Source organism: Hippocampus zosterae, chromosome 10 (genome assembly GCF_025434085.1).
Source record: "Hippocampus zosterae strain Florida chromosome 10, ASM2543408v3, whole genome shotgun sequence".
In the NCBI taxonomy this organism is placed as follows: domain Eukaryota; kingdom Metazoa; phylum Chordata; class Actinopteri; order Syngnathiformes; family Syngnathidae; genus Hippocampus; species Hippocampus zosterae.
The window spans coordinates 15,531,237-15,553,605 of record NC_067460.1 but is presented as its reverse complement, the minus strand read 5'-3'; the positions used below and the strand labels follow the sequence as shown (position 1 = coordinate 15,553,605).

At 44.2% G+C, this 22,369-nt stretch overlaps 1 protein-coding gene across 1 annotated transcript; it reads left to right on the top strand.

The window, feature by feature from the left end:
* Nucleotides 1-11,578: 11,578 nt before the first annotated feature.
* On the top strand, nt 11,579-13,494 carry LOC127609385 (uncharacterized). The gene is made up of 2 exons (XM_052079263.1): nt 11,579-12,610; nt 12,702-13,494. Exons 1-2 carry the CDS (start codon nt 12,093-12,095, stop codon nt 13,345-13,347), a joined length of 1,164 nt encoding a protein of 387 aa, XP_051935223.1. The 5' UTR covers nt 11,579-12,092; the 3' UTR covers nt 13,348-13,494.
* The last annotated feature ends 8,875 nt before the right edge of the window (nt 13,495-22,369 follow it).

Genomic DNA, 22,369 nt, shown 5'->3' with positions numbered 1-22,369 from the left:
ACACAAGGAATTTGTCTCCGGTATAACACGCTGCATTAGTATCATCGTAAACAAGGACATGACAAATAGGTATGCAAGGACATTTCATAATGTAAGTGAGACAATGTGCAAAGTATCAAGCAGAGCTAAAGTGATCAGTGGTAGAATACAATACGATGACAGTTTGTACATTTGGTGCAGAAAATCATTGAACCATTTTAGAGTGACCAGTAGCAGTATTTGTAGTACAAGAGAGTGACTACGTCAGTGACGGTTTAGGGAGTTAATGGCTAGAGGGAAGAAGCTGTTTAAGTGTCTGCTGGATTTGGTGCGCATGGATTTGTAGCGCCTGCCTGAGGGGAGTAGCTTGAAAATGTCGTGGGCAGGGTGTGGGTTATCCAGGAGGATTTTCCGTGCCCTTGTCTTGATTCTTGCAGTGTGCAAGTCCTCAAGAGTAGGGCGGTGCCAGTGATTTTTTCCGCCATCCTAACTGTCCGTTGAAGTCCTTTTTTGTGGCGGCCCTAAACCAAACCGTGATGGAAGAACACAGGATTGATTCGATGACTGCCGTGTAGAACTGTCGTAGCACCTCCCGTGGCAGGCCATGCTTCCTCAGCAGCCTCAGGAAGTACATCCTCTGCTGGGCCCTTTTCAGGATGGAGATGGTGTTGACTTCCCACTTCATGTCCTGGGAGACTGTGATTCCCAGGAACTTGAAGGTCTCGACGGTTGACACAGGGCAGATGGATAGCGTGAGGGGCAACTGTGGGGAAGAATGTTTCCTGAAGTCCACGATCATCTCTACAGTCTTGAGCGTGTTCAGCCCGAGGTTGTGTTGGCTGCACCAGAGCTCCAGCTGCTCCGATGACCGTGGTGTCGTCTGCGAACTTCATGAGTTTGACAGCTGGATTTGTTGAGGTGCAATCGTTTGTGTAGAGGAAGAAGAGCAGTGGAGAGAGGACACATCCCTGTGGGGCTCCAGTGCTGGTGGTGCGTGTTGACGGACAGGCAGATGAAAATAAAAGTGCATTTCATCTGCCTGTCCGTCCGTGTTCCTAAGCGAGCTGTCTGACTGCTGACAAGTCCCGCAGAGTCAACAGAGGGGCTCGGCGAGCGGGTGCGCAACATGGCCGAGCGGCCGGGATAAACATCCCGGCAGGATTGAGCAGAGGGGTGAAGGTCTGAGGTGACGCTTATATCTTGTGGTTGCCACGCGACAAATGTCTGTTTGACATTCTGCAACAGCCTCACTTATATCACTGTTCGCCACATTTCAGCTGACATTTTAAAGGCTGAGTGAACCATTTCAACTTTTATTGTACACATTGTACTTTTGTGTTTCGGATGTATGATTCATCTCATGGCGTTCTGAGCCCATTAATGCTCCAATCAAAATTCAGCCCTTTAGCAGAAAAGGTTTGCCCTTCTTTGAACCCTCTTTTATTTTTATTCATTTATTTTTTTAAATTGCTTTTATGAGTGACACAATTTTTTTTAACCATTATTGAATCTTTTTTATGTTTGGATGGGTAAGATTATACTGCGATTGAAATAGTTTCGTCCCATTTTGTGATGTTCTTGCAGGTTGATGCCATTTCTTTCCATGGATAATAACGCTGTAAAGTTATTTTTTTTCTCTTAAAATTGAAGACCCTTGATAATTTTTCAAGGAAATTACCGAATGTCACCAAAAGAATTCACAATGTAATGTGACACGTGAGAAACGTGCAGACAGAGAATTTCCATACATTCTCACAATGGAGAGAGCAAAGCAAATGCCCATTCAAAGCACACCAATTACCTTGATTTCGCCAGCGAGTTTTGTGAAAAGTCAAACTTTATCGGCCCTTTTTGAAATGGCTGTTTTCTTTTGCATCTCGATTCCTACACAAGAATAACAGTCAGCTGTAAAATGGGACGGATACATCACCATCTTGGGGACATTCGTTGTGATGGAATGAACCCTTTAAGGTTACCTGCGCGTCTGCTTCTCGAAAATAATTAGCTGGAATCAGTGCTTTTGTGCACCGAGGAAGAAGAACTAACAAGCAATCATTATGTCTAGACTCGGTAGACACCTGCAGCTGCTCATTCAACTTAAAATGAACAGCAGAAAGCTACTTTTCCATCCCTCTCGATGATTACCATTTTCCTGTCTTGCGTGGCCTACGGCTCATATAATGTTTTATACTTCCCCTATAGTGCTTCACAGAAACTCATAGGACAATTCAGTCCCCATACAAGAGATAACTTATAGAAGAAAATCTGCCTTGGATAATAATACACTCAGGCAGTGAAAACCTCAGTTTTCGACCATAATCCGTTCCAGACGGCTGTTCGAAAAGCCATTTCTTCGAAATCTGAAACTATTTTATTAGCCCATGATTAGGGGCGAATACACTATGAAGAAATAACATAAAAATAGTCAGATTTGCATAAATCACAACAAACACGTCTGCTCACAATGAACGCTACACGAGGAAACGTCAAGCCGAGAGGAATCGAGTGGTTTATTCGGCTTTGCACGGTTTGGTCGAAAACCGGTTTTCGGTCGTAATCCGAAGTGTAAAAATCTCGAATTTTCTGGTTGAAAACTGATTTGTTCGAGAACGGAGACGTTCGAAAACCGAGGTTTGACTCGACCATAATCCGTTCCTAATTTTTGTAATTTCGTCAAAAAGGAAATGTGCTTTTCGAAAACGTTTGCCAGAATAAGGCTCATAAAGGTTTTGTGACCTTTTAATTTAGGAAGAACCCGATCCTAAATTACACTATTTTACAAAAAAGTTATGTAATCTCCTTTCAAGTGAAATTTCAGGATGGACCAAAAATGCACCATAATGTTTACGTTTGCAATTTAACCTTCTATCAACTTTTAAAAATAGACATACAACCTTTTTCGATGCGTAATTTATTTATTTATTTCCTTTTTTTTTTTTTTTGCTGTTCTTCAACCATGAATAGAATAGCAAATTCACATCAGGTATTTGCTATTAGTTATAAACTTGGGGTAAACTTCAGCTTGACGGGTGAATTCCGGCTGACAGGGATACTAGATTTGGGCCAGATAAAGTAAGTGATCCCATGCTGTCCTCCACATCCAACATCTTAATTTAAGTTCTGAACTATGAGTTGAAAAAGTCACAGTCCAACAGGAACAAGAGGCTGCAGTGTCAGGTGGTGTAGTCACAAAAAAGATTATTCCAAAAGACAGAAAAAGACTAGATTCAATGTAAACACTATTCAGTGTTGAATCTAGCCGTGTTTTCGGAGGACATACCTGTAAATGTAATAACTCGTCATGTGCTTCAAACTGTTGGCTCTTCGTGTTATTTTGAGGTCCATGTTATAATGGCGACTTGGGTTTTAATCTTTCGTGGCTGACCCGACAAAACAGGCAGTCGGGTTTATGTTGAAAATTGGTGAGCATATAAGCTCCCTCCGTCCTGCCTTTATTTTACCCGAAATAATTTTCTTGAACAAAATGGGTCCTGGCTTTTTGCCAGACATATCCACTCTTCTTCTTGAGAAGAAAAGTAAAGTCTTGGGGTTGGAAGTCTTATTAAGCACTGCCTGCAGTCGCGCACTAAACACTGTTGTTACACTCTAGTGCAGCAGTTATATGTTAGGTATCAAAAATTAACCGATTTTTTTTTTTTTTGGAATGCAGGATTCTTTCCACCTTTTTTAGGGGGTGGGTGGTCATATGTATGTATTAAAAGGAAAAAAAATAGTTAAAAGGATGAAGAAAACAAATGCAACACTTGACCTGAAAAAATATATCATGTACCAAATTGGATTCTCTTGTGAAATGCATAGTCAATGGCAAATAGAGGTAATGAATGTTTAAAATCCTGCTCTGGTTCACCATGTGCCCTTGAAGCCTTCAGAGACACTCCTCCTCACCTCTTGGCTACAAATCAAGACATTAATTGATTGTGAAGGTTCGTGAAGGTTCCACAATGTGACAGTGAACAGCACCTTGAGTTGAGAGGACTTGCCAATCATTTCGCCACACACGCACACCCGCACACACAGACACACAAACGTTTCCTGCAATACTCCCCAACGGACAGATACAAACACACACCAGTTGTGTGTTACTGTTTTGCAGGACGGCGAGGTCGGACAGCAGCCAAAGCCACAGATAATCTACTGGTGGCCTGCGGTCCTCTTTCAAAAAAAACATTAAAAAAACACACAACAATCAATATTTTAGAAGCACCGAATGCACTCTGTGAAGTTTTTTTCCATAACAAAACATGGTTTGCAGCCACAATGTTGTCTGGTATCACACATACCAGGAGAGCGTCACACACAGTGTTTGCAATTGTGAAAATGTCGAAATAAATGAACCGATTTATTCTCACGCTGCTCCCCCGCCGCTTGTTTGACAGTAGGATTCGTCGTTTGAGGTCGTTCGGCTTTATTCATGGCCCCACGCCAGCCTCTACAATGAAGTCTTCTTTATTCCAGGGCCATCTTTGCATCTCTGTTTTACCTCTCTCAACTCTTTGAATATTCACTCCTCATCCTCCCATCATCTCCTTGGGGAAGAAAACCAACCACGGTGCCTCGATCAAAACGGATGCAAAAGCCCAATCAAGACCCGAGGCGCGATTAGATTTACGAGCACCTTTCTCAACATCACGTGCATGCGTGGGTTTTCTCCGGGTACTCCGGTTTCCTCCCACATTCCAAAGACATGCATGGCAGGCTGATTGAGCACTCGAAATTTTCTATACATGTGAGTGTGATCATGGATGTTTGTTTGTCTCTGCGATTGGCTGGCAACCGGTTCAGGGTGCCCCCGTCTACTGCTCGAAGACGGCTGGGATAAGCTCCAACACCTACCACACTCTAAAAAACACTCGGTTAAAAGTACCGTATTTTCCGCACTGTAAAGCGCAAGTAATAACATTCCGTTTTCTCAAAAGCCGACTGTGCTCCTTATAACCCGATGCGCCTTATATACGGATCAATATTCTGATTTCTTGGACGTAGTATTTTGAATGTTCTGTAAAGCGCTTTGTTACAGCTGCAGTGGTTGTGAAAGCTCTGTATAAATAAAGATTGATTATATTGTATTGTATTCCCTGTATTCTTTGCTATAATGCGGTGCGGTGCACCCTCGATATGAAAACAGTTTTAAAATATGCAAATCATTTCAGATGCGCCTTATATTGCGGAAAATACGGTAAGCCAAATTTGGTGAAATACCAAGTACAGGATCCTAAAAGGACTGCATCACATTGCACTTTGAGTCACCATTTTGATCCAACAAGGTCTTCAAAACTACCCATAATGATACCGATCAGTCCAAGCTATCAAGAAATCGGTTACCAGGTGATCAGGAGAGCACTGATTCAACACAGCCATTTTGTCTAGGTAGGCGGAATTTGCACCCGATCCCTGGGTCCAGATACAGCGGTGATACCCACTGAGTCATCCAGTCACCAACATTTTCTCACACTGTTTCAGTATATTAAATTTACTTTAATTTCACTACACAACCGAGCTGTCGAATATGGTAACTGGCTTCAGATTGTCAGCCTGACAAAAGCTTTAACCCAATCTACTGGATCAAAATGATTAACCCGACCTTGGGTAAAAGTAACCCCATCTGCTGGAAATCCACAGATGCCCAGCGTGTGAGCAGGGAGAACAATTTAGCTTTTTTTTTTTTTGTATGCAAGATTTACCAGATGGGAAAATGGCCAACGGATGTGACATTATATTTTTTTTATCTTTTTCTTTTCAAAGTCAATTCAGTTGGGGAATAGGGGAAATGCAAAATAAACGGTTGCTCAAAATCCTGTAGAAGAAAAAAACAAAAACAAATCAGAAGCATGTGCGGTACAAGATGACATCTGCTCCAACATTGCATTCATAGACATTGATTCAACAAATCCATTTTCGGCGGGCGCATCCAGTACAAAACAACAACCAGATTTTCTTTGTGTAGTCATTTGTAATCATGGAATATTATGCAGTCATTTCTAATCAACTCACACTTTTGTCTGAACAAATTATTCACTTTGTTTTTACAAGGCCACTGATGGAGAACAGTCACGAAAGCTATTTTACTGATTTGAGAGCACACACGCGTTTTCATGACAACATTGTATAACATTGGCAAAGATACCGAAAGTGCTTGAAAAATACAAAAACATGTTTTTTATAAGCTTTAATAAATAAATAGCTTTAATAAAAAAAACATTTGGAATTTCTTAGGTTTCTTTATAAACTGATATTTGAACTGTGATAAAGTGGACACATTTAAGATCACATTCCATTAAAGATTTTTTTGTCCCCCACCTTTTAATGTGGAACATATGTCAAACAGAGTCTGTGTCACGGTTTATGTTGTGGACAAAGAACTACATGAATACATTCCGGGATATTATTTTTTTTATTGAGTCTTGTTTAGCCACTTCTTAGCAGATGAGTGTTTGGTTCATGCCAAAAGTTTTAAAAAAAGTCTCTAAAAATATGTTTTGTTCATTTTATTCCTTATCATTCATTATACTTGCTTGTTTCCAAATATTTGGCCTCTTATAACAAAACCTCAGAATTTCATTACGCCGTTACCTTTTCATGATGACTGAGTGATTCAGACGAGGACACCAGAGGCACTTTGTAGTGATATTGACCCTGGTTTTGATCTATTTATTAATCACAATATCGTGATGGCGAGAGCACGGGAGTCAGAAATATGGGATGAGAGCGAAGGGGTGACTTTGTTCTTCCTGTTGACAGCATGCGAAGGGCACACATGATAGGATGAAAGTGGGCAAAGGACGGACACAGTGAGAGGGGAGAGGAGATGTGGAGGCCGTGTGACGTGTGTCTTGTGGTTGACAGCACTGTGGCAAAACACTGTGGTCCAAAAGAAGCCCGAAGAGTGTGCAACGATCACTCAGGAACCTCAAATCACACACACACACACACACACACACACGCTAACCCATCGTCAAGGAGACTTCTTGTCTTGGCAATACTATGTATGTTAATAAGCTTCCGTTTCGGTTCACAGACAATCCGGGATATGTTGATGAGTGGTCCTGTTGGCAAGGACGATTCCTCTCAGCAAAACCAGCGCTGCAATTGTAATGCGTAAACGCTGTCAAGAAAATTTGCCATGGCGACCGAGCTGCCCAATCTTTGAAATTAGGAGACATGGTGTGAATCTTTTGACAATTCAAGAAGTCTAATTGGATCACAATTTCTTGCCTATTTTGAGGGAAAACAAGAGAAGGTACTTTATGATTCAATTTTAATGCACATTTGAAAAGAAACAATGACAGAAGATTAAATGTAAAATATATTGTGCTTAAAAGCGAAGACAAGTCAGAAATTCGCTTTTCATTGCTGTTCTATGCGGCAGCACTAATACAAGCACGGTATTTTATGATCAATATTGCATTTGGGGCATTTCAAGTAAGCAGCAAAATCCATGCAATTATTTTTTTTTCCCATCGCAGGGGCTCTGAATGAGCTGCAGCTGGTTGATGCTCTTTTGAGGGTGTCCAGTCAGAAGACCGTTACATCAATCAAGTCTACTGGAGATAAAATTATGGATATGTTTCTCCTGATCATCTTGGAGCATGCAACCCTCCAATCTGTAGATGTTTTAGTCATTGATTTAATATGATTGCTCAAAGTCAGGTTTGAGTCTATCAGCATCCCAATCTTTCGGCCTTGTCTTTGGTTTCGAAAGACAGTGACTCCAGAGCCTGGTTCTTTCTAAAATTTAGTAGCTTTTTTTAACCCCTGATAAAGTAGATTTAACAGACTGTTAACCTGAACTTATTTTGTTTTTCAAAACTTCAACTGTTAACCTGGTGTTAAAATTGACACACGCCGCTGCTAACTTTTAAACAGTGTGGTTAACTCAAAATAGCAAAGGGAAGGTAATGAAGCACAGTTATAATACTTTACTATATACTACTACTATATACTATAATACAGGTATAATAATATTATAGTACAAAATGGAGACAGGTTTCTATTTTACACATTACATTAACTACATCATTATTATTAATATTATTATGCAAATAATGGGTTACAAATCAAATCCGCGAATTTAGACTTGGTGAAGCATTATTTGGCTCAACGTCCAAGCCATTGTAAATAATCGCGTGTTTGGGAAGGAGGGTAACAATGTGACTATATCACACTGTACAGTTTGCTGTACTTGTCTTTGCATTTATTTGCCTGTTTTTTTTTTTTTTTTGCTCTGCTGTCTGCTACCAGGTCGACATCACAAATGAGAATTTGCTTTGAGATGCTATATTGACATAAACAATGGTTAAATTAAAATAAAATGAATAAGTATGCAGATTGTTATTTGTGGACCAGTACTGCATTTCTCATCCATCCTGGATAATTTCTATTCTTTCTCGCAAGGAATAAACTCCAACTTGGGGTATTTTTTCCTGCATTTATTATCAAAGAAAACAATGCAACAAGAGGACCTCATTTATCATGAACCGTTTTTAGGACAGAGTGAATGCTTAGTTTTTATTTATCAAAGATGTTTTTGTTCGGCCCGCCCCCCCCCATCCTCCCCTTTGTTTTTTTGCCATGGAACATCTAACTGGTGTCTACGGAAGAGGATTAGGTTGGCAATATTCTCACTTTTATGGTGTCACTTGGCAGAAGAGTAAAAAAGTGTCACGTCGCGCGTCCGCCATTCGGCACACCTGCCCGTAATTTCGGGCTGATTACCCCCCTTTATTTTGAGACTCCGGCAGTCATCTCACTGCCGGAGAATTCCACGCCGCGCCATTGTTCCTTCGCGAAAGTAAAAACTAAATTAATATTACTCATTGCTTCCTAGCCTTTTGGCAATTGTATCGTCGTACCAATTATTGATTGTATTTAAATTATTCCTATAGTCTATTCAGATATTCCTCGCTTTTGTTTTCCGCGAGCGTTTTCTGTTGTCACCTTATTTGTACCCTGGTCCTTATTTGACCAGCGCTTTTTGTTATTCTTCTTGTCGGGTATTTTGTGTTCCGTATTAAAGACTTTTTCTGTTTTTTGACAAGATCTCGTTTTCTGTCTGCTATCTCGGGGATCCACTTCCTTATTTTTTGTTGTGCACGAAGCGATCTGTCAATCGCTTCGGGCACAACGTGACAGAATTCTCCGGCCACCATGGATCCCGCAGACATGGAAAAGATCTTGTCCGCTCTGTACCGACAAGAGCAACAGATGAGTCCGCAGGGCCAAGCCCTTTCGGAACTCCGCAGCGCGGTTTCCATGCTGGCTCATCGGTTCGATAATTTCGAACCCCGTTTGGTACAGGTAGAGACACGGGGAGCACCCCCCCCCGTGGTTCGCCCTACCACCACTGAGGCTCTCGCATCATTCCCCACAATGATGAGGGAGTCCTCGCTTCCACACCCCCCACGTTACGGGGGTGAGCACGGGCAGTGTGGACAGTTTCTCCACCAATGCTCGCTCGTGTTCGACCAACAGCCTTCCGTCTATGCTAATGACGCCGCTAAAGTGGCATATATCATGAGCTTATTGACAGGTCCGGCGGCGTCATGGGCGATGGTGACGAGCGACGCGAAGCCGAGCCTCCGGTCTTCGCTCCACGAATTCGTTACGGCGTTCCGCCGGGTGTTCCACCATCCCGTGCGGGGCAGAGAGGCGGAGGGCCGGCTGCTCGAACTCCACCAGGGAAGGCGATCGGTGGCGGATTACTCGATCGAGTTCCAGATATTGGCCGCCCAGAGTGGCTACGGAGACCGAGCACTGTGTGGGCTGTTTCGCCATGGATTAAATCCCCAGCTCAAGGATGAACTGGCGACCCGTGACCACAGTTCCGACCTGGCGGAGTTGATCGATCTCTCCCTACGATTAGACAACCGCCTGAGGGAGAGAGACCGGGAACGTGGAGGTGATCGGTTCCCGTCCCGGCATACCGCGGAGGAGCCGATGCAGCTAGGTGGCGAAGACGCTGTTCTCGGCCATCCGGAGTCGCCGCCCTCCCCTTACACCAAGTACTGTGAGTCGCGACCCCGCGTAGTACCTCCCGAGCCAAGGCGTATCGACCCCCGGCCGGGAAATCCCAACAGACTGGAACTCGAGGGGGAGATATTTGGGGAATCCCGGTCGCTGCGGGTTAGAGCCCTGGTAGACTCAGGGGCGGATGAATGTTTTATGGACACAGCTCTCGCGTCCGAGTTGGGTTGTGGTATTGAGGAGTTGGCTAATAAGAAGCGGGTTTGTGATCTCGATGGGCGCCCCCTGGCGGTAGTTACGTGTAGAACAGAACCACTGAAACTCCGCCTCTCCGGTAACCATGTCGAGCATCGCCGTTTTTATTTAATGCGGTCCCGTAATGCTCCGGTCATTCTTGGGTTGCCCTGGCTCAAGACCCACAACCCCGTAATTTCCTGGGAGCGCCCAGCAGTAGGCAGTTGGAGCGAATACTGTTATAAACGCTGTCTGCGATCGGCCATCGGGGAACATGAACGAACCAGTGTCGAAACCCCCGAAGCTATCTGCCTTGACGGAGTGCCAGATTGCTATCGGGACCTTCGTGAGGTTTTCAGCGAGGATCGCGCACGCGCTTTGCCCCCGCACCGTCCCTACGATTGCGCCATAGACCTGCAGCCGGGCGCCCCGTTGCCGACCTCACGGCTGTATCAGGTGTCCCAACCCGAGCGCGAGGCGCTAACGGAGTATATAAACAGCTCGCTCGCTGCAGGTCTCATTAGACCCTCGCGATCACCATTAGGTGCGGGGTTTTTCTTTGTGGGGAAAAAGGACAAGACCCTGCGACCGTGCGTGGATTATCGTGGGCTTAATGAGATCACGATTAAAAACAAGTACCCACTACCATTACTGGACTCCGCCTTCGCCCCTTTACAAACGGCCACTATTTTTTCCAAACTTGATTTACGCAGTGCATATCATTTGGTCCGCATCCGGGAGGGTGATGAATGGAAGACGGCTTTTAAGACCCCGTTAGGTCACTTCGAATATTTAGTCATGCCTTTCGGACTGACAAACGCCCCCGCCGTCTTCCAAAATCTTATCAACGACGTGTTAAGAGACATGTTGAACATTTTTTGTTTTGTTTATCTCGATGACATTTTAATTTTCTCCCGGTCGTTGCAGGAACACCAGCGACATGTCAGGCTGGTGTTACAACGGTTACTAGAAAATCGGCTCTTCGTCAAGGCAGAGAAATGCGAATTCCATGTACCCGTCATCTCTTTCCTGGGCTTCATTGTCGAACAGGGCAAGTTACGGGCAGACCCCAGCAAGACGCAGGCAGTCACTAACTGGCCGGTTCCAACAAGCCGTAAGGAATTACAACGCTTTTTGGGGTTCGCAAACTTCTACCGGCGTTTTATCCGCGGTTACAGCCAGAAAGCGCTCCCCTTGACCCGGCTTACATCTATTAAGGCCCCCTTTAGGTGGGACCCGGCCGCGGACACGGCATTCAAAGACCTAAAGGCGGCGTTTACCAGTCCCCCGGTATTACAACATCCTGTCCCTGATCTCCCGTTTGTCGTAGAGGTGGACGCCTCGGATTCGGGGGTGGGGGCGGTGCTGTCCCCGCGTTCTCCGGTCGACCAGAAGCTGCACCCCTGCGCCTTTTTCTCCCGTCGACTCAGCGCTGCCGAGTCGAATTACGACGTAGGTAATCGAGAACTGCTGGCCGTGGTAGCCGCCCTACAGGAATGGCGGCACTGGCTCGAGGGGGCGAAGGAGCCCTTCACAGTTTATACGGACCACAAGAATCTCGAGTACCTCCGCTCCGCAAAACGACTGAACGCCCGTCAGGCCCGGTGGGCCCTGTTCTTCACCCGTTTCCATTTTATCCTTACCTACTCCCCAGGGTCCAAAAATACCAAACCTGACGCCCTTTCCCGTCTCCACGACCCCGCTGAGAAGGACCGGTCTCCGGAGGCCATTCTCCCGGCCCAGTGCATTTTGGGGTCTTTGCAGTGGGAGATTGAGCAGCGGATCCAAGCTGCTCTGGAGGGGGTTCAGGCTCCGGCAGAATGCCCCACGGGGAGGCTGTTTGTGCCTCCGTCGCTGCGGTCGGAGGTCTTACAGTGGGGACACGGGTCTAAGGTCGCATGTCATCCTGGGGTGAACCGGACTATACAACTCGTCGCCCAGCGGTTCTGGTGGCCGGAGCTCCGGAGGGACGTGACGGACTTCGTCAGTGCCTGCACCTCCTGCGCCTGCGGCAAGTCCTCACGCCGGCCCCCGGCGGGGTTGCTCCAGCCGTTGCCCGTTCCGCCTCGTCCTTGGTCCCACATCGCCCTGGACTTCGTGACGGGCCTACCGCCATCCCGTGGGAGGACCGTCGTCCTCACGATCGTGGACCGGTTCTCCAAGGCTGCCCATTTTGTGCCTCTGTCCAGGTTGCCCTCGGCGCTGGAGACCGCCGACCTCCTTATCCAGCACGTCTTTCGCCTCCACGGTATTCCACTGGACATTGTCTCGGACCGTGGGCCCCAGTTCGTATCCCGCGTCTGGAAGCGGTTCTGCCGGTCCCTCGGGGCCACGGCCAGTCTGACCTCGGGGTACCACCCCCAGTCCAATGGACAAGCCGAGCGTGCCAACCAGGATCTGGGGGCAGCCCTCCGCTGTGTGTGCCTTCACCGTCCCTCATCCTGGGTCGACCACTTACCCTGGGTGGAGTACGCGCACAACACCCTCGTCTCTTCTGCCACGGGTAGGTCCCCCTTCATGGCCGCCTACGGGTACCAGCCGCCGCTGTTCCCGTCCCAGGAGGGGCAGGTGGAGGTCCCCTCTGTGCAGCACCACCTTAAGCGGGCCCATCGCGTGTGGAAGGAGGCCCGGGCTGCGTTGTCCCGCACGGCGACCAGGAACCAGCGGATCGCGGATCGTCGCCGGCGCCCTGCTCCTTCGTACGTGGTGGGACAGAAGGTGTGGCTGGCAACGAGGGATCTTCGCCTGGCCGGCACGTCTGCGAAACTGGGACCCCGGTTTACTGGACCATTCGAGGTCGAGGCCGTCATCAGCCCAGCTGCAGTCAAGCTCCGGCTACCACCCACCATGAAGGTTCACCCCGTCTTCCACGTCTCCCTACTCAAACCCGTGTCTTCCAGTGACTTGGCTCCTCCTCCCACGCCGCCGCCCCCTCCGCGGGTCGTCGACGGTGACCCGGTGTACACGGTTCGTGCCATCCTGGACTCTCGGCGCAGGGGAAAGGGGTTCCAGTATCTGGTCGACTGGGAGGGCTACGGGCCTGAGGAGCGGCAGTGGGTGCCTCGCTCCTGGATCCTTGATCCGTCCCTTTTGCGCGACTTCCACACTGCACACCCTTCCAAACCGGGTAGGCCGCCGGGAGGCGTCCATTGAGGGGGGGGTACTGTCACGTCGCGCGTCCGCCAGCAGGTGGCGGGTCTTCTCCTCCGCCATTCGGCACACCTGCCCGTAATTTCGGGCTGATTACCCCCCTTTATTTTGAGACTCCGGCAGTCATCTCACTGCCGGAGAATTCCACGCCGCGCCATTGTTCCTTCGCGAAAGTAAAAACTAAATTAATATTACTCATTGCTTCCTAGCCTTTTGGCAATTGTATCGTCGTACCAATTATTGATTGTATTTAAATTATTCCTATAGTCTATTCAGATATTCCTCGCTTTTGTTTTCCGCGAGCGTTTTCTGTTGTCACCTTATTTGTACCCTGGTCCTTATTTGACCAGCGCTTTTTGTTATTCTTCTTGTCGGGTATTTTGTGTTCCGTATTAAAGACTTTTTCTGTTCTTTGACAAGATCTCGTTTTCTGTCTGCTATCTCGGGGATCCACTTCCTTATTTTTTGTTGTGCACGAAGCGATCTGTCAATCGCTTCGGGCACAACGTGACAAAAAGAAAACGGTGCCACTTATTCATATTCAACTCACTTCACCTCATTCAACTTGTCAACGAGTACTCGTCTTTTACCAGTGTAGATTTATATTCTCTGACGTGGCTTCAAATTAAATTACACTTGGCAACTGTAGAGAATGCGCCATAGAGACCAAAAATGTTTATCCTTCACAGTAGGTTTGGGGTGACATCCAACACCTATAAAATAAATCAATCAAGCAATCAAAAATAAGCTCTGGGGCAATTTGGATATGGGGCCACTTGGCTTTGACACGATCACAACATTGGTGCTCCTGCGTGTTTGGTGTATAACTTTGAGCTGGACCTCATTATTTTCTACCTCATTTATATGTCGCACTTATTAAAAGCGTTCAGCTCTGCTCACACTCCACCCGAGCTCATTTCTCACGCTGCTATATATTTCGGCACAACGTACTCCCAACTGTTCTCCTTGACGTTGATAAATTAAAACCGCAAGTTGACTCCGGCTGATGTGTCAGAGGGATCCCAGGGTGCATTGAAATATTCTTCGCGCACCCTCCTCTTGAATCCCCACCCATTATTTTACGCCGTCCTGCCATCCCACCTGGAAACTTTTTCCTCCCCTTTTGGCCTGGATCGCCATGTCGGCTCATTGTCCTTCATGCTCTCGTTTCCACCTTACTCAGGGGAAAAAAAAAGATCCACACTCGGGCTAATGCTCACATCGTAGAGCGTCTTTCACAGCACTCACTGGCTTCCAATTATGCTCAAGAGTTCTCCTTTAAAATAAAGATCCTTAACCTCCAACGATCCGCCGTCTTCATGCTCTCACCTTTTTCACAAAAACTCATGCCTTATCTTCACTCGCCGTTTTATTCAAGATGGGAGTAATACTGTTAGAATAAATGTTCATAACTTAACCCATATTTACCGTATTTTCCGGACTATAAGTCACAGTTTTTTTCATAGTTTGGCTAGAGGTGCGACTTGTACTCTGGAGCGATTTATGGGTGAAATTATTAACACATTATTACAGTATATCATTTCACATGTTATTTTCACATGAAACCACAAGACGCCGCTCTTGACCTGTATTGATGAAACCACGATGAGTCTTTATTTTATTATTTTATATTGCCTTTCAAGATGGCATGTATGTTCTTGGTGTTGGATAAATTTCCCCCCGAAATGCGACTTAAACTCTAGGGCGACTTATAAGTTTTTTCCTTCTAATTATGCATTTTTTGGCTGGTGCGATTTATAATCCGGAGTGACATATAATCCAAAAAATACGGTATGACCCCTCTAACCACTTCAGGAATGAACTGTGTTCTGATTGAATGAACTATTTGGAGAATTCATTGCTGTTCTGAAACGTGTGAAAAACTCCCCAACACCCGCTTAGAAGATCGTACATCAGGCACATCCTTCCAATAAATGCAAGGAGACTAATGTAGTTTCTTCAGAGCCGTTCAGGGACTGTCACAAGTTAACACATCTTAGCCAGCTGCAAGAGCTGCTCCGAGATTGTAAACCGAGACATGTCTCAGCGCACTCTCCGTGCACGAAATACAACCGTGCCTGCCTCTTGAGTCTTCCTGATGTATTCCAAGTTCCTCTTAGCATTAGATTACCAGCAAAGAAGGAACGAATGCCATCGTAAAGTTTCACGGGTCCTGGGGAGAAGCGCACAACTCGCCGCTGACAGTTGGAACACAGACCAATGTCGCAAGAATGGAGATATATAAATATTTAATTCACGCAAAATAGTCAAGTAGCAGAAGTTAAGAGATCTCCACGGAAGAGACTGAATCCAAGGTCAAGTGAAAAAGTTCTGCCGCCATGAGCAAGATGAAACTTTTTGAACAAATATGACACGATAAAAGGCATTTGAATAAAAGTTCAGGGCTGCGGGTTAAGATGCGTCATGCACCGTCGCCAAATTTGTCCTTCGGTCAATACAGCTACCAAAGAAAATGAGTCTGTCTCTCTTGTTGTCGGCTAATTTGCATTTGCGTGTCTTCTATTACCATTAGCATGCCCCTATTAAATATTCAAGGGGGAAATGGTGCATGAGTCCACGTTTGCCTACAAAATGAAACAAATGTACTGCATCTGAATTTCTACATTCTCAAAGAGACTCACAGCCACTCTCCCCCCTCTAGCGTTATCCCCAGCAGATGTGCTACATTTGAGGTCGTAAAAGTGACACATAGTTCCTCCTTGAATACTTAACGAGCCCTAGGTTGGCATTTGCAAAAGCACAAAACAAAAACAAAAAAGGTGGATGCCGTGATGTGGTGAAACTCAAACACAAAGAAGAGACAAAACACAATCGAATGTTGATCTGTTTTTTCGTGCCGCGACTCACTGCATCCATCTGTGTGCTTTTCACTCTGTCCTGCAGGCTCCTCTTTGAACCAAGGGGTCAAACGAAATGCTTCATTGTTTGTCCGGGAAGCACGTTGCGACTTCAGCAATAGCAAACTGTGGTTTGTTCTCGCATGGAGGTCAGTTAGAAGGTGAGACAACAAGCACTGTGTGGGCGTTTGTTTGTTCTGCAAGCCCTGGTGCGCGCGTGTGTGTGTGGCAACAGAAGCTTTAGCATTTCCAGATGTTGAAATTGGTATGTGGAAAGTAGTGAAGCAGTTTTTGCCTAATCATGCTAATTAGCACAACAGTATTTGTCAGGTCGTGCGACCTCACTCATGCTGCATTATAGAAAAGTGGGAAATTGGATTACACCCACTCAAACTGTAACAGTTGTGGCACATGAACGTAAGACTACAGAAAGATAGGTAAATATTGTTTTATCACCTTGTAAATGATGTTTTGGGGTGGATATTTTTTTTTCTCCGACTGCGATTTGGACCTCCCACTTTGAGTTGTTCCCGAGGTTGTCCCAGACGTTGAAAAACTCCCACTTCCTACTGATGCAGCATTACTTGCTAGCAGCGAACCGGCTAGCTAACAGTTCTCAAAAACAATCTGCGATTTCATATTTGAGGCAACTAGGAGGTAACTAGGATTAAGTCATTAAAACCTAAAATCCAACAGACTAGAGCAGGGGTAGGAAAAGTATGGCTACGTATGGCTTGCTCTGTTATTTAATCTGGCCCACCGAACAGCGACATGAGCTAAGCTCCTGTAATATTTGTTGCATTAATTGAACAGTTTCTTTCAACAGTGGTTTATTAAAATGTATTTATTAAGTGAATCTATTAAATTATTTGTTCATTTGTCAAAATCAAAACTGAAACCTTTTTTCAGACACTTTGGAAATCTTTTATTTAAAAAAAAATCTTTCTAATTTCTTAATCATAACTAACTTAATCATAAATCACATACAAAGTGAAAACTATTCTAAATATAATTAAATAAAACGATAAAATGAATCAATCGTGCACCCTTCGAATTTTTATTTTTTTACCTCGTCTACTCATTAAAAATGGTCTGTTTTAAATTGACAGTTGTTAAAATTTTAGCCATGGGGGAGCCATGTTCTTGTGTAGTGGTGGGCAAATGTTTAAGCTCAAGGGGCCACATTTTCTTTGCTTAATAGCATAGATGACTAAAACATATTTGAACGTTTTGAGAAAACCAAAAACACACATTTTAGCAAGCATCTTCATTGGAACAATTCTATCAATATTTCAGGATTGCTTGACATACATCACTCCAATTTTACACAGAAACAACAGCAAGGTTGTCCTCATTCGCGATATCCCGACAACTGAACATCCTCGGTTTATGACCATCCCGGTAGTTGACATTTCGCGTTGATGAGCGGCATATGGATTTGTCTTCATGCGGCGCAGGGAAGCAGGCTCATTTACTGTTGTACTTCCATCCATCCATCCATCTGATCCACTTATCCTCGCAAGGGTCCAACCTGACATGTTGAGTCAAGATTTTCATCCAACAGGATTTAAAAACTAATCGTATTGATAAATTAAAGGGAGAAAATTGATTACCAGGTTTTAACACACATTTTCCAACTAATATTTTTTACAAAGAAGATGCAACATTCTGCAACACCAAGTCACTTGCATAATGTTTGTGGCCGAGGTTTTTTTTTTTTTTTTTATACCAAGCAACCCAAACGGATGTTATCATTTATCCTGACCGGGATTTAAACCTCTATCCCCATGCCCAAACTCAGCACTGTTCCCCGCTGACCCATCTGGCCACCACCAATGTTTTATTAGAATGTTGCATTAAATTTAGGTGTGAAGGAACAGAACTCCCACTTAAACCGAAAGACTCCGCTGTACTGTTTCTGCCTGCGTCCTTGACTTCATCCATAAATCATTTAACTCTTTTGGTGGATGTAATAAACTTGGAGGCAGGAAAACTATTTTCTCCTTAAAGCTTTCATCAGCAGCGGCGTGGCTTTTCAGAGGACTAATTAGCCACACATGAGAGAGCAGTTGCTTTCCGCTGTACAGTTGTCCACATAATGCCCATTTAACTGCTCGCTTCTCTGAAGTATTTCTGCAGATTTACTGATACCCAAATGAGTCCAACTCGGGTGAGCAAGTCCTTCACTGTTTACTGTCCTCTAGAAAGCACATTTAATCACTTCACACTCATTCACTCGCCGGGGAGAAAATCTTTTTGAAGTTGCCATCGTCTGCAATAAATCCTATGACGTGCAAGCAGGGAGCATCTTAACCAATTCATCCTCGTGGTCCACAGTCACACGCATTGGCAGGAGGCTACTGAGCGTGTTGGCGAAGGCACTGAATCACCTCAAGCTAATCTATCTGCACTCCAGCCATCAAAAAGGAGCTTCAAGTTGGATCTGTTTCTATTGACCAAAAGTCCTTCCGTGAAGTAGACGATATTTATTTTTCTTTCAATTAAAAAACATAAAAAAAAAACCACATCATTCAGCATTAATGATTTATTTGCCTCCTCCTGCGCTTGGATTTCACTCAGGACAACGCTTTGTCTTTCTCTTTTATCTTTTTTTTTCTCTGCTGCACAGGAAAAAAAAAGGGTCACTCAGGAACAAACGGCCATAAATCCTCCATTTGAAGGCAGCATCTGGATGTTGAATTGAGCGTCGACATCTTTCTTCCTTTATATTCATTTAAGTGCATAATTGCTTTGGCCGAGCCAGCTCAATGACATTATTATTGGCTTTAAAAGAAGAAAAAGTGACAGCGCTCTGCTGATGGTCTCTGGATTTGTCACCCCTCTTCCCCCAGCCCCCAATTAAGTGAGAAACATTGCTTTTAACTGTCTTAATCGTGGGAAATCAATTATTCTACCTATTTCTATTCTAGTTTCACTTTTTTTTTTAGATTCACTGCTTCCCATACCGATCCCTTAAGGCTTTTTCCAGTTTTCTAGTTTAATTGTCTGCCATTCTCACTCTCTTTGCGTTTTAGTGAATTATTTTGAAATCAATAAACCCTGTCTGCAGGCTTTTTTTCTGCAGGAAAAAAAAAATCTTCTTTTATTGAACAAGAGCACTAGCTTATTGGATGTCTGAAGCAATAATTTGACTCAATCAATCAATCAATTAATCAAGACAAGACATCAAGACATTAATATTAAAGGGGAAGTCAACCCCGAAATGTTCTTTACAATATGTTGTCTGGGGCCCCACTGTGTTGAACAAAGCCTTCTCATGAATCTTGCATTTGTGGAAAATGAGTTAAGCAGCAACATCCACAAGTTCTCATTAGCTCGCTCACAGATCTCATCCATCTATCCAACTTCCGTGTATCCAGGATCAGGTTGCGGGGGCAGCAGCTTCAGCAGGGCAGCCCAGACTTTCTGTCAGACACTTTTTTCCATCTCAAAGTTATAGTTTTAAAAATGGGCATATTATTTCAAATCATTTACTCAATTGCCTCAGTTCATGGTATGAACTGTAGGTAGGTTGCTAGGTAGGTTGCTAGGTAGCTAAGTCGGTGTCAGTCACAACTTTTGATTTGTCTTAATCCATGGCATCAGAATATCACGTGAATCACCATCACATCTCAGTCGCCAGATTTCTGGTAGGGCCAAAGGATGAACTCTGCATATGGTTGCACTTTCCTTTCATTGCACTTTGCGAAAAAAAGAAAGCAGTAAGAGAAGAAGATGAACAATGTAAAACAAAAAGAAGTCAAAGTTGCCGTGAAGTAAGCTATCTCTTTGAAAGCACAGAGGACTCTGACTGTGTGCAAGTCCTGCTTGGCCAGCATATCGAATGTTTCAGTGCCGTGATAGTTGGATGACTGAGCAAAGGTGTCGCTGATGTTACTGCTTCTATTTCGGTAGGTTTCCACTTTCTGTTTTTGTTCCTGTTTCCTGTTGGCTTCCCGAGGGAGGCTTGACGATTGATCACCTTTTTTTTGGAACAGTGGGCTTTGATACAAATCTGTTAAACTGGCATTGTGTATTTGAGTATTTGATGTTTTATGGCCTTTTGATAACAACGAGCATGGAATGAAGATGTCGAGATGTAAACAGGATGTGCATTTGAGTCTCACGCTAAATGCCAAATGCTTGTCACTTGTGATCAAGAATGTTGCGTTTGAATGTTTTACATTGTATTCGCCCTGGAGTTCATTCATACTTTTGTGTGACATTTCTTCATTTGAATGCATTATTTTTTCCATCAAATGCTGCCACCATAAACGTTAGGGACAGTAGGACCGAGAATTCAGGTTTAATTCGTAATCGGCATATTTGATCTTTTTGTCAGACCCCGTTACATTATGCACATTTGAACATTCACACTGCACTGAAGTATGGTTAAAAAAAAACTGTCATTAAAAAAAAACTAATTTAAATGTATTACCCATCAATTAAATATGAACTGTACCTCAATTAATGCACAACAGTCCTTAAATATTAAATGCAAATGTATTTCACTGTATTTTCAATTAATAAATGAGATAACGTTATCTTTCAGGTCAACTATGAAACTGCTCCACAATTCACCACATGTAAACACAAACTCAGCTGCTTATAGTTGGCTTTGAAGTGCATGAGGAGATACAAAATGTGTCATCAAAAATGAGGGATATATTTAGCGCTTTGTATCAAAAAATGGAAGCTGCACCCACGATGATGCAGAGGGATGCATTGGGAATGAACTTTGGCGTCGACAACATTTACTACATTCCCTTTTAGCCAGAGCTGATGTACCATCTTGTAGCATCCCGACACATGATAACAAGAGCACAAAAGAAATTATAACAAGAGCACAAAAGAAAATAACATTTTCAGTGCATAGCTAGGAAGAAGTTTTTAAAAAATGTGATATGGCTGAGTACTACAAAAATGTTCACACTGGATTCACAGGCCGTGTGTGTATTTGTGATTTTTCATGAGCCTAAACCTGAAAGTGACAACTAGCAGTGCATTAAAAAAAGAACGATGTTGTTGCGATCCCCCTCATCAACTCAAGTTAATAGAGGCCATATCAGGTGACAGCAGGCTGTAAAGTTTCCTGATGGCAGTAATCACTTAGGTGTGTTGGTGTATTCCCACTCCAAACTGCACATTCATTTTGAGGGTGCATCATTTTGAGTCGATGCAGGTCTGCTGTGCTGGCACTTGGTGTCCTTTGCTTTTCTGAAACAAGCAGACACTTGAGCAGCATGATCTTCCCTTGACTTGATCCCAGCATGATGGTGACAGACTGTAGAATGGTTTTCTGAATATATTTTACTTTACAATCAGAAGTCAAGAATAATGACTGTTATTGTGGATTACATATGACAATTTGAAATTTTGGTTCAGACTTTAGCAAGCATCATAGAACTTGACATGATTGATTTGCTCTCGCTGGCCACATAAAATAGTGTGGTGGGCCAGATCTGGCCCCCGGGCCTTGACTTTGACACCAGCGCCCTAGAATAACACTTAATGGTGCTGCATTATACTGTGTATAATATTTCATTCGTCACTGTGAAATATTTTTGACACAGTTCTTTTTTTTTTGGGGGGGGGGGGGTCTTATTAAATTGGGAATTGATCGGAGAGCTTCAATTCCGTGATTTGCCCATTTAACCCTGGAGAACCCAAGAACCCTTTTCTTCTTTGGAAAAATGATGAATTTTGCATTGGATGACTACTATATGTTCACCGAACACCAAAATATGGTTTTTTTCAAATATTTAATGCTTTGATCCTGATTTAGGATTAGGACTAAATTTGACCCTTTGGGATTTAAGGGTGGCATTTGAGTAGCAGAATTTATAGGAGTCCAATTTGACCCACGTGTTCTCCAGGGCTAAAAATAAGGCTCTTCAATCACACAAATGAATCAAGTTTAAATATGATCTAGTTCCTTGAAGGAGTTAGCTCCCTTTGTTTTGCAAACGGTGCTCCAAACCTGCCGTACTTCTGTTTGTGTAAATGCTAAAAAGGAACAAGCCCTTTGAGGATGGAGTGTCTCTTGATGCGCCCTCATACCACGCCTCGAGCATCACTCACGTTTCCGCTGTTTAAAGCACATCCTTCCATATTTAATTTTCCATTTAATACCCTTTTAATTTCCCGCTACGTTACCACCTCCACTC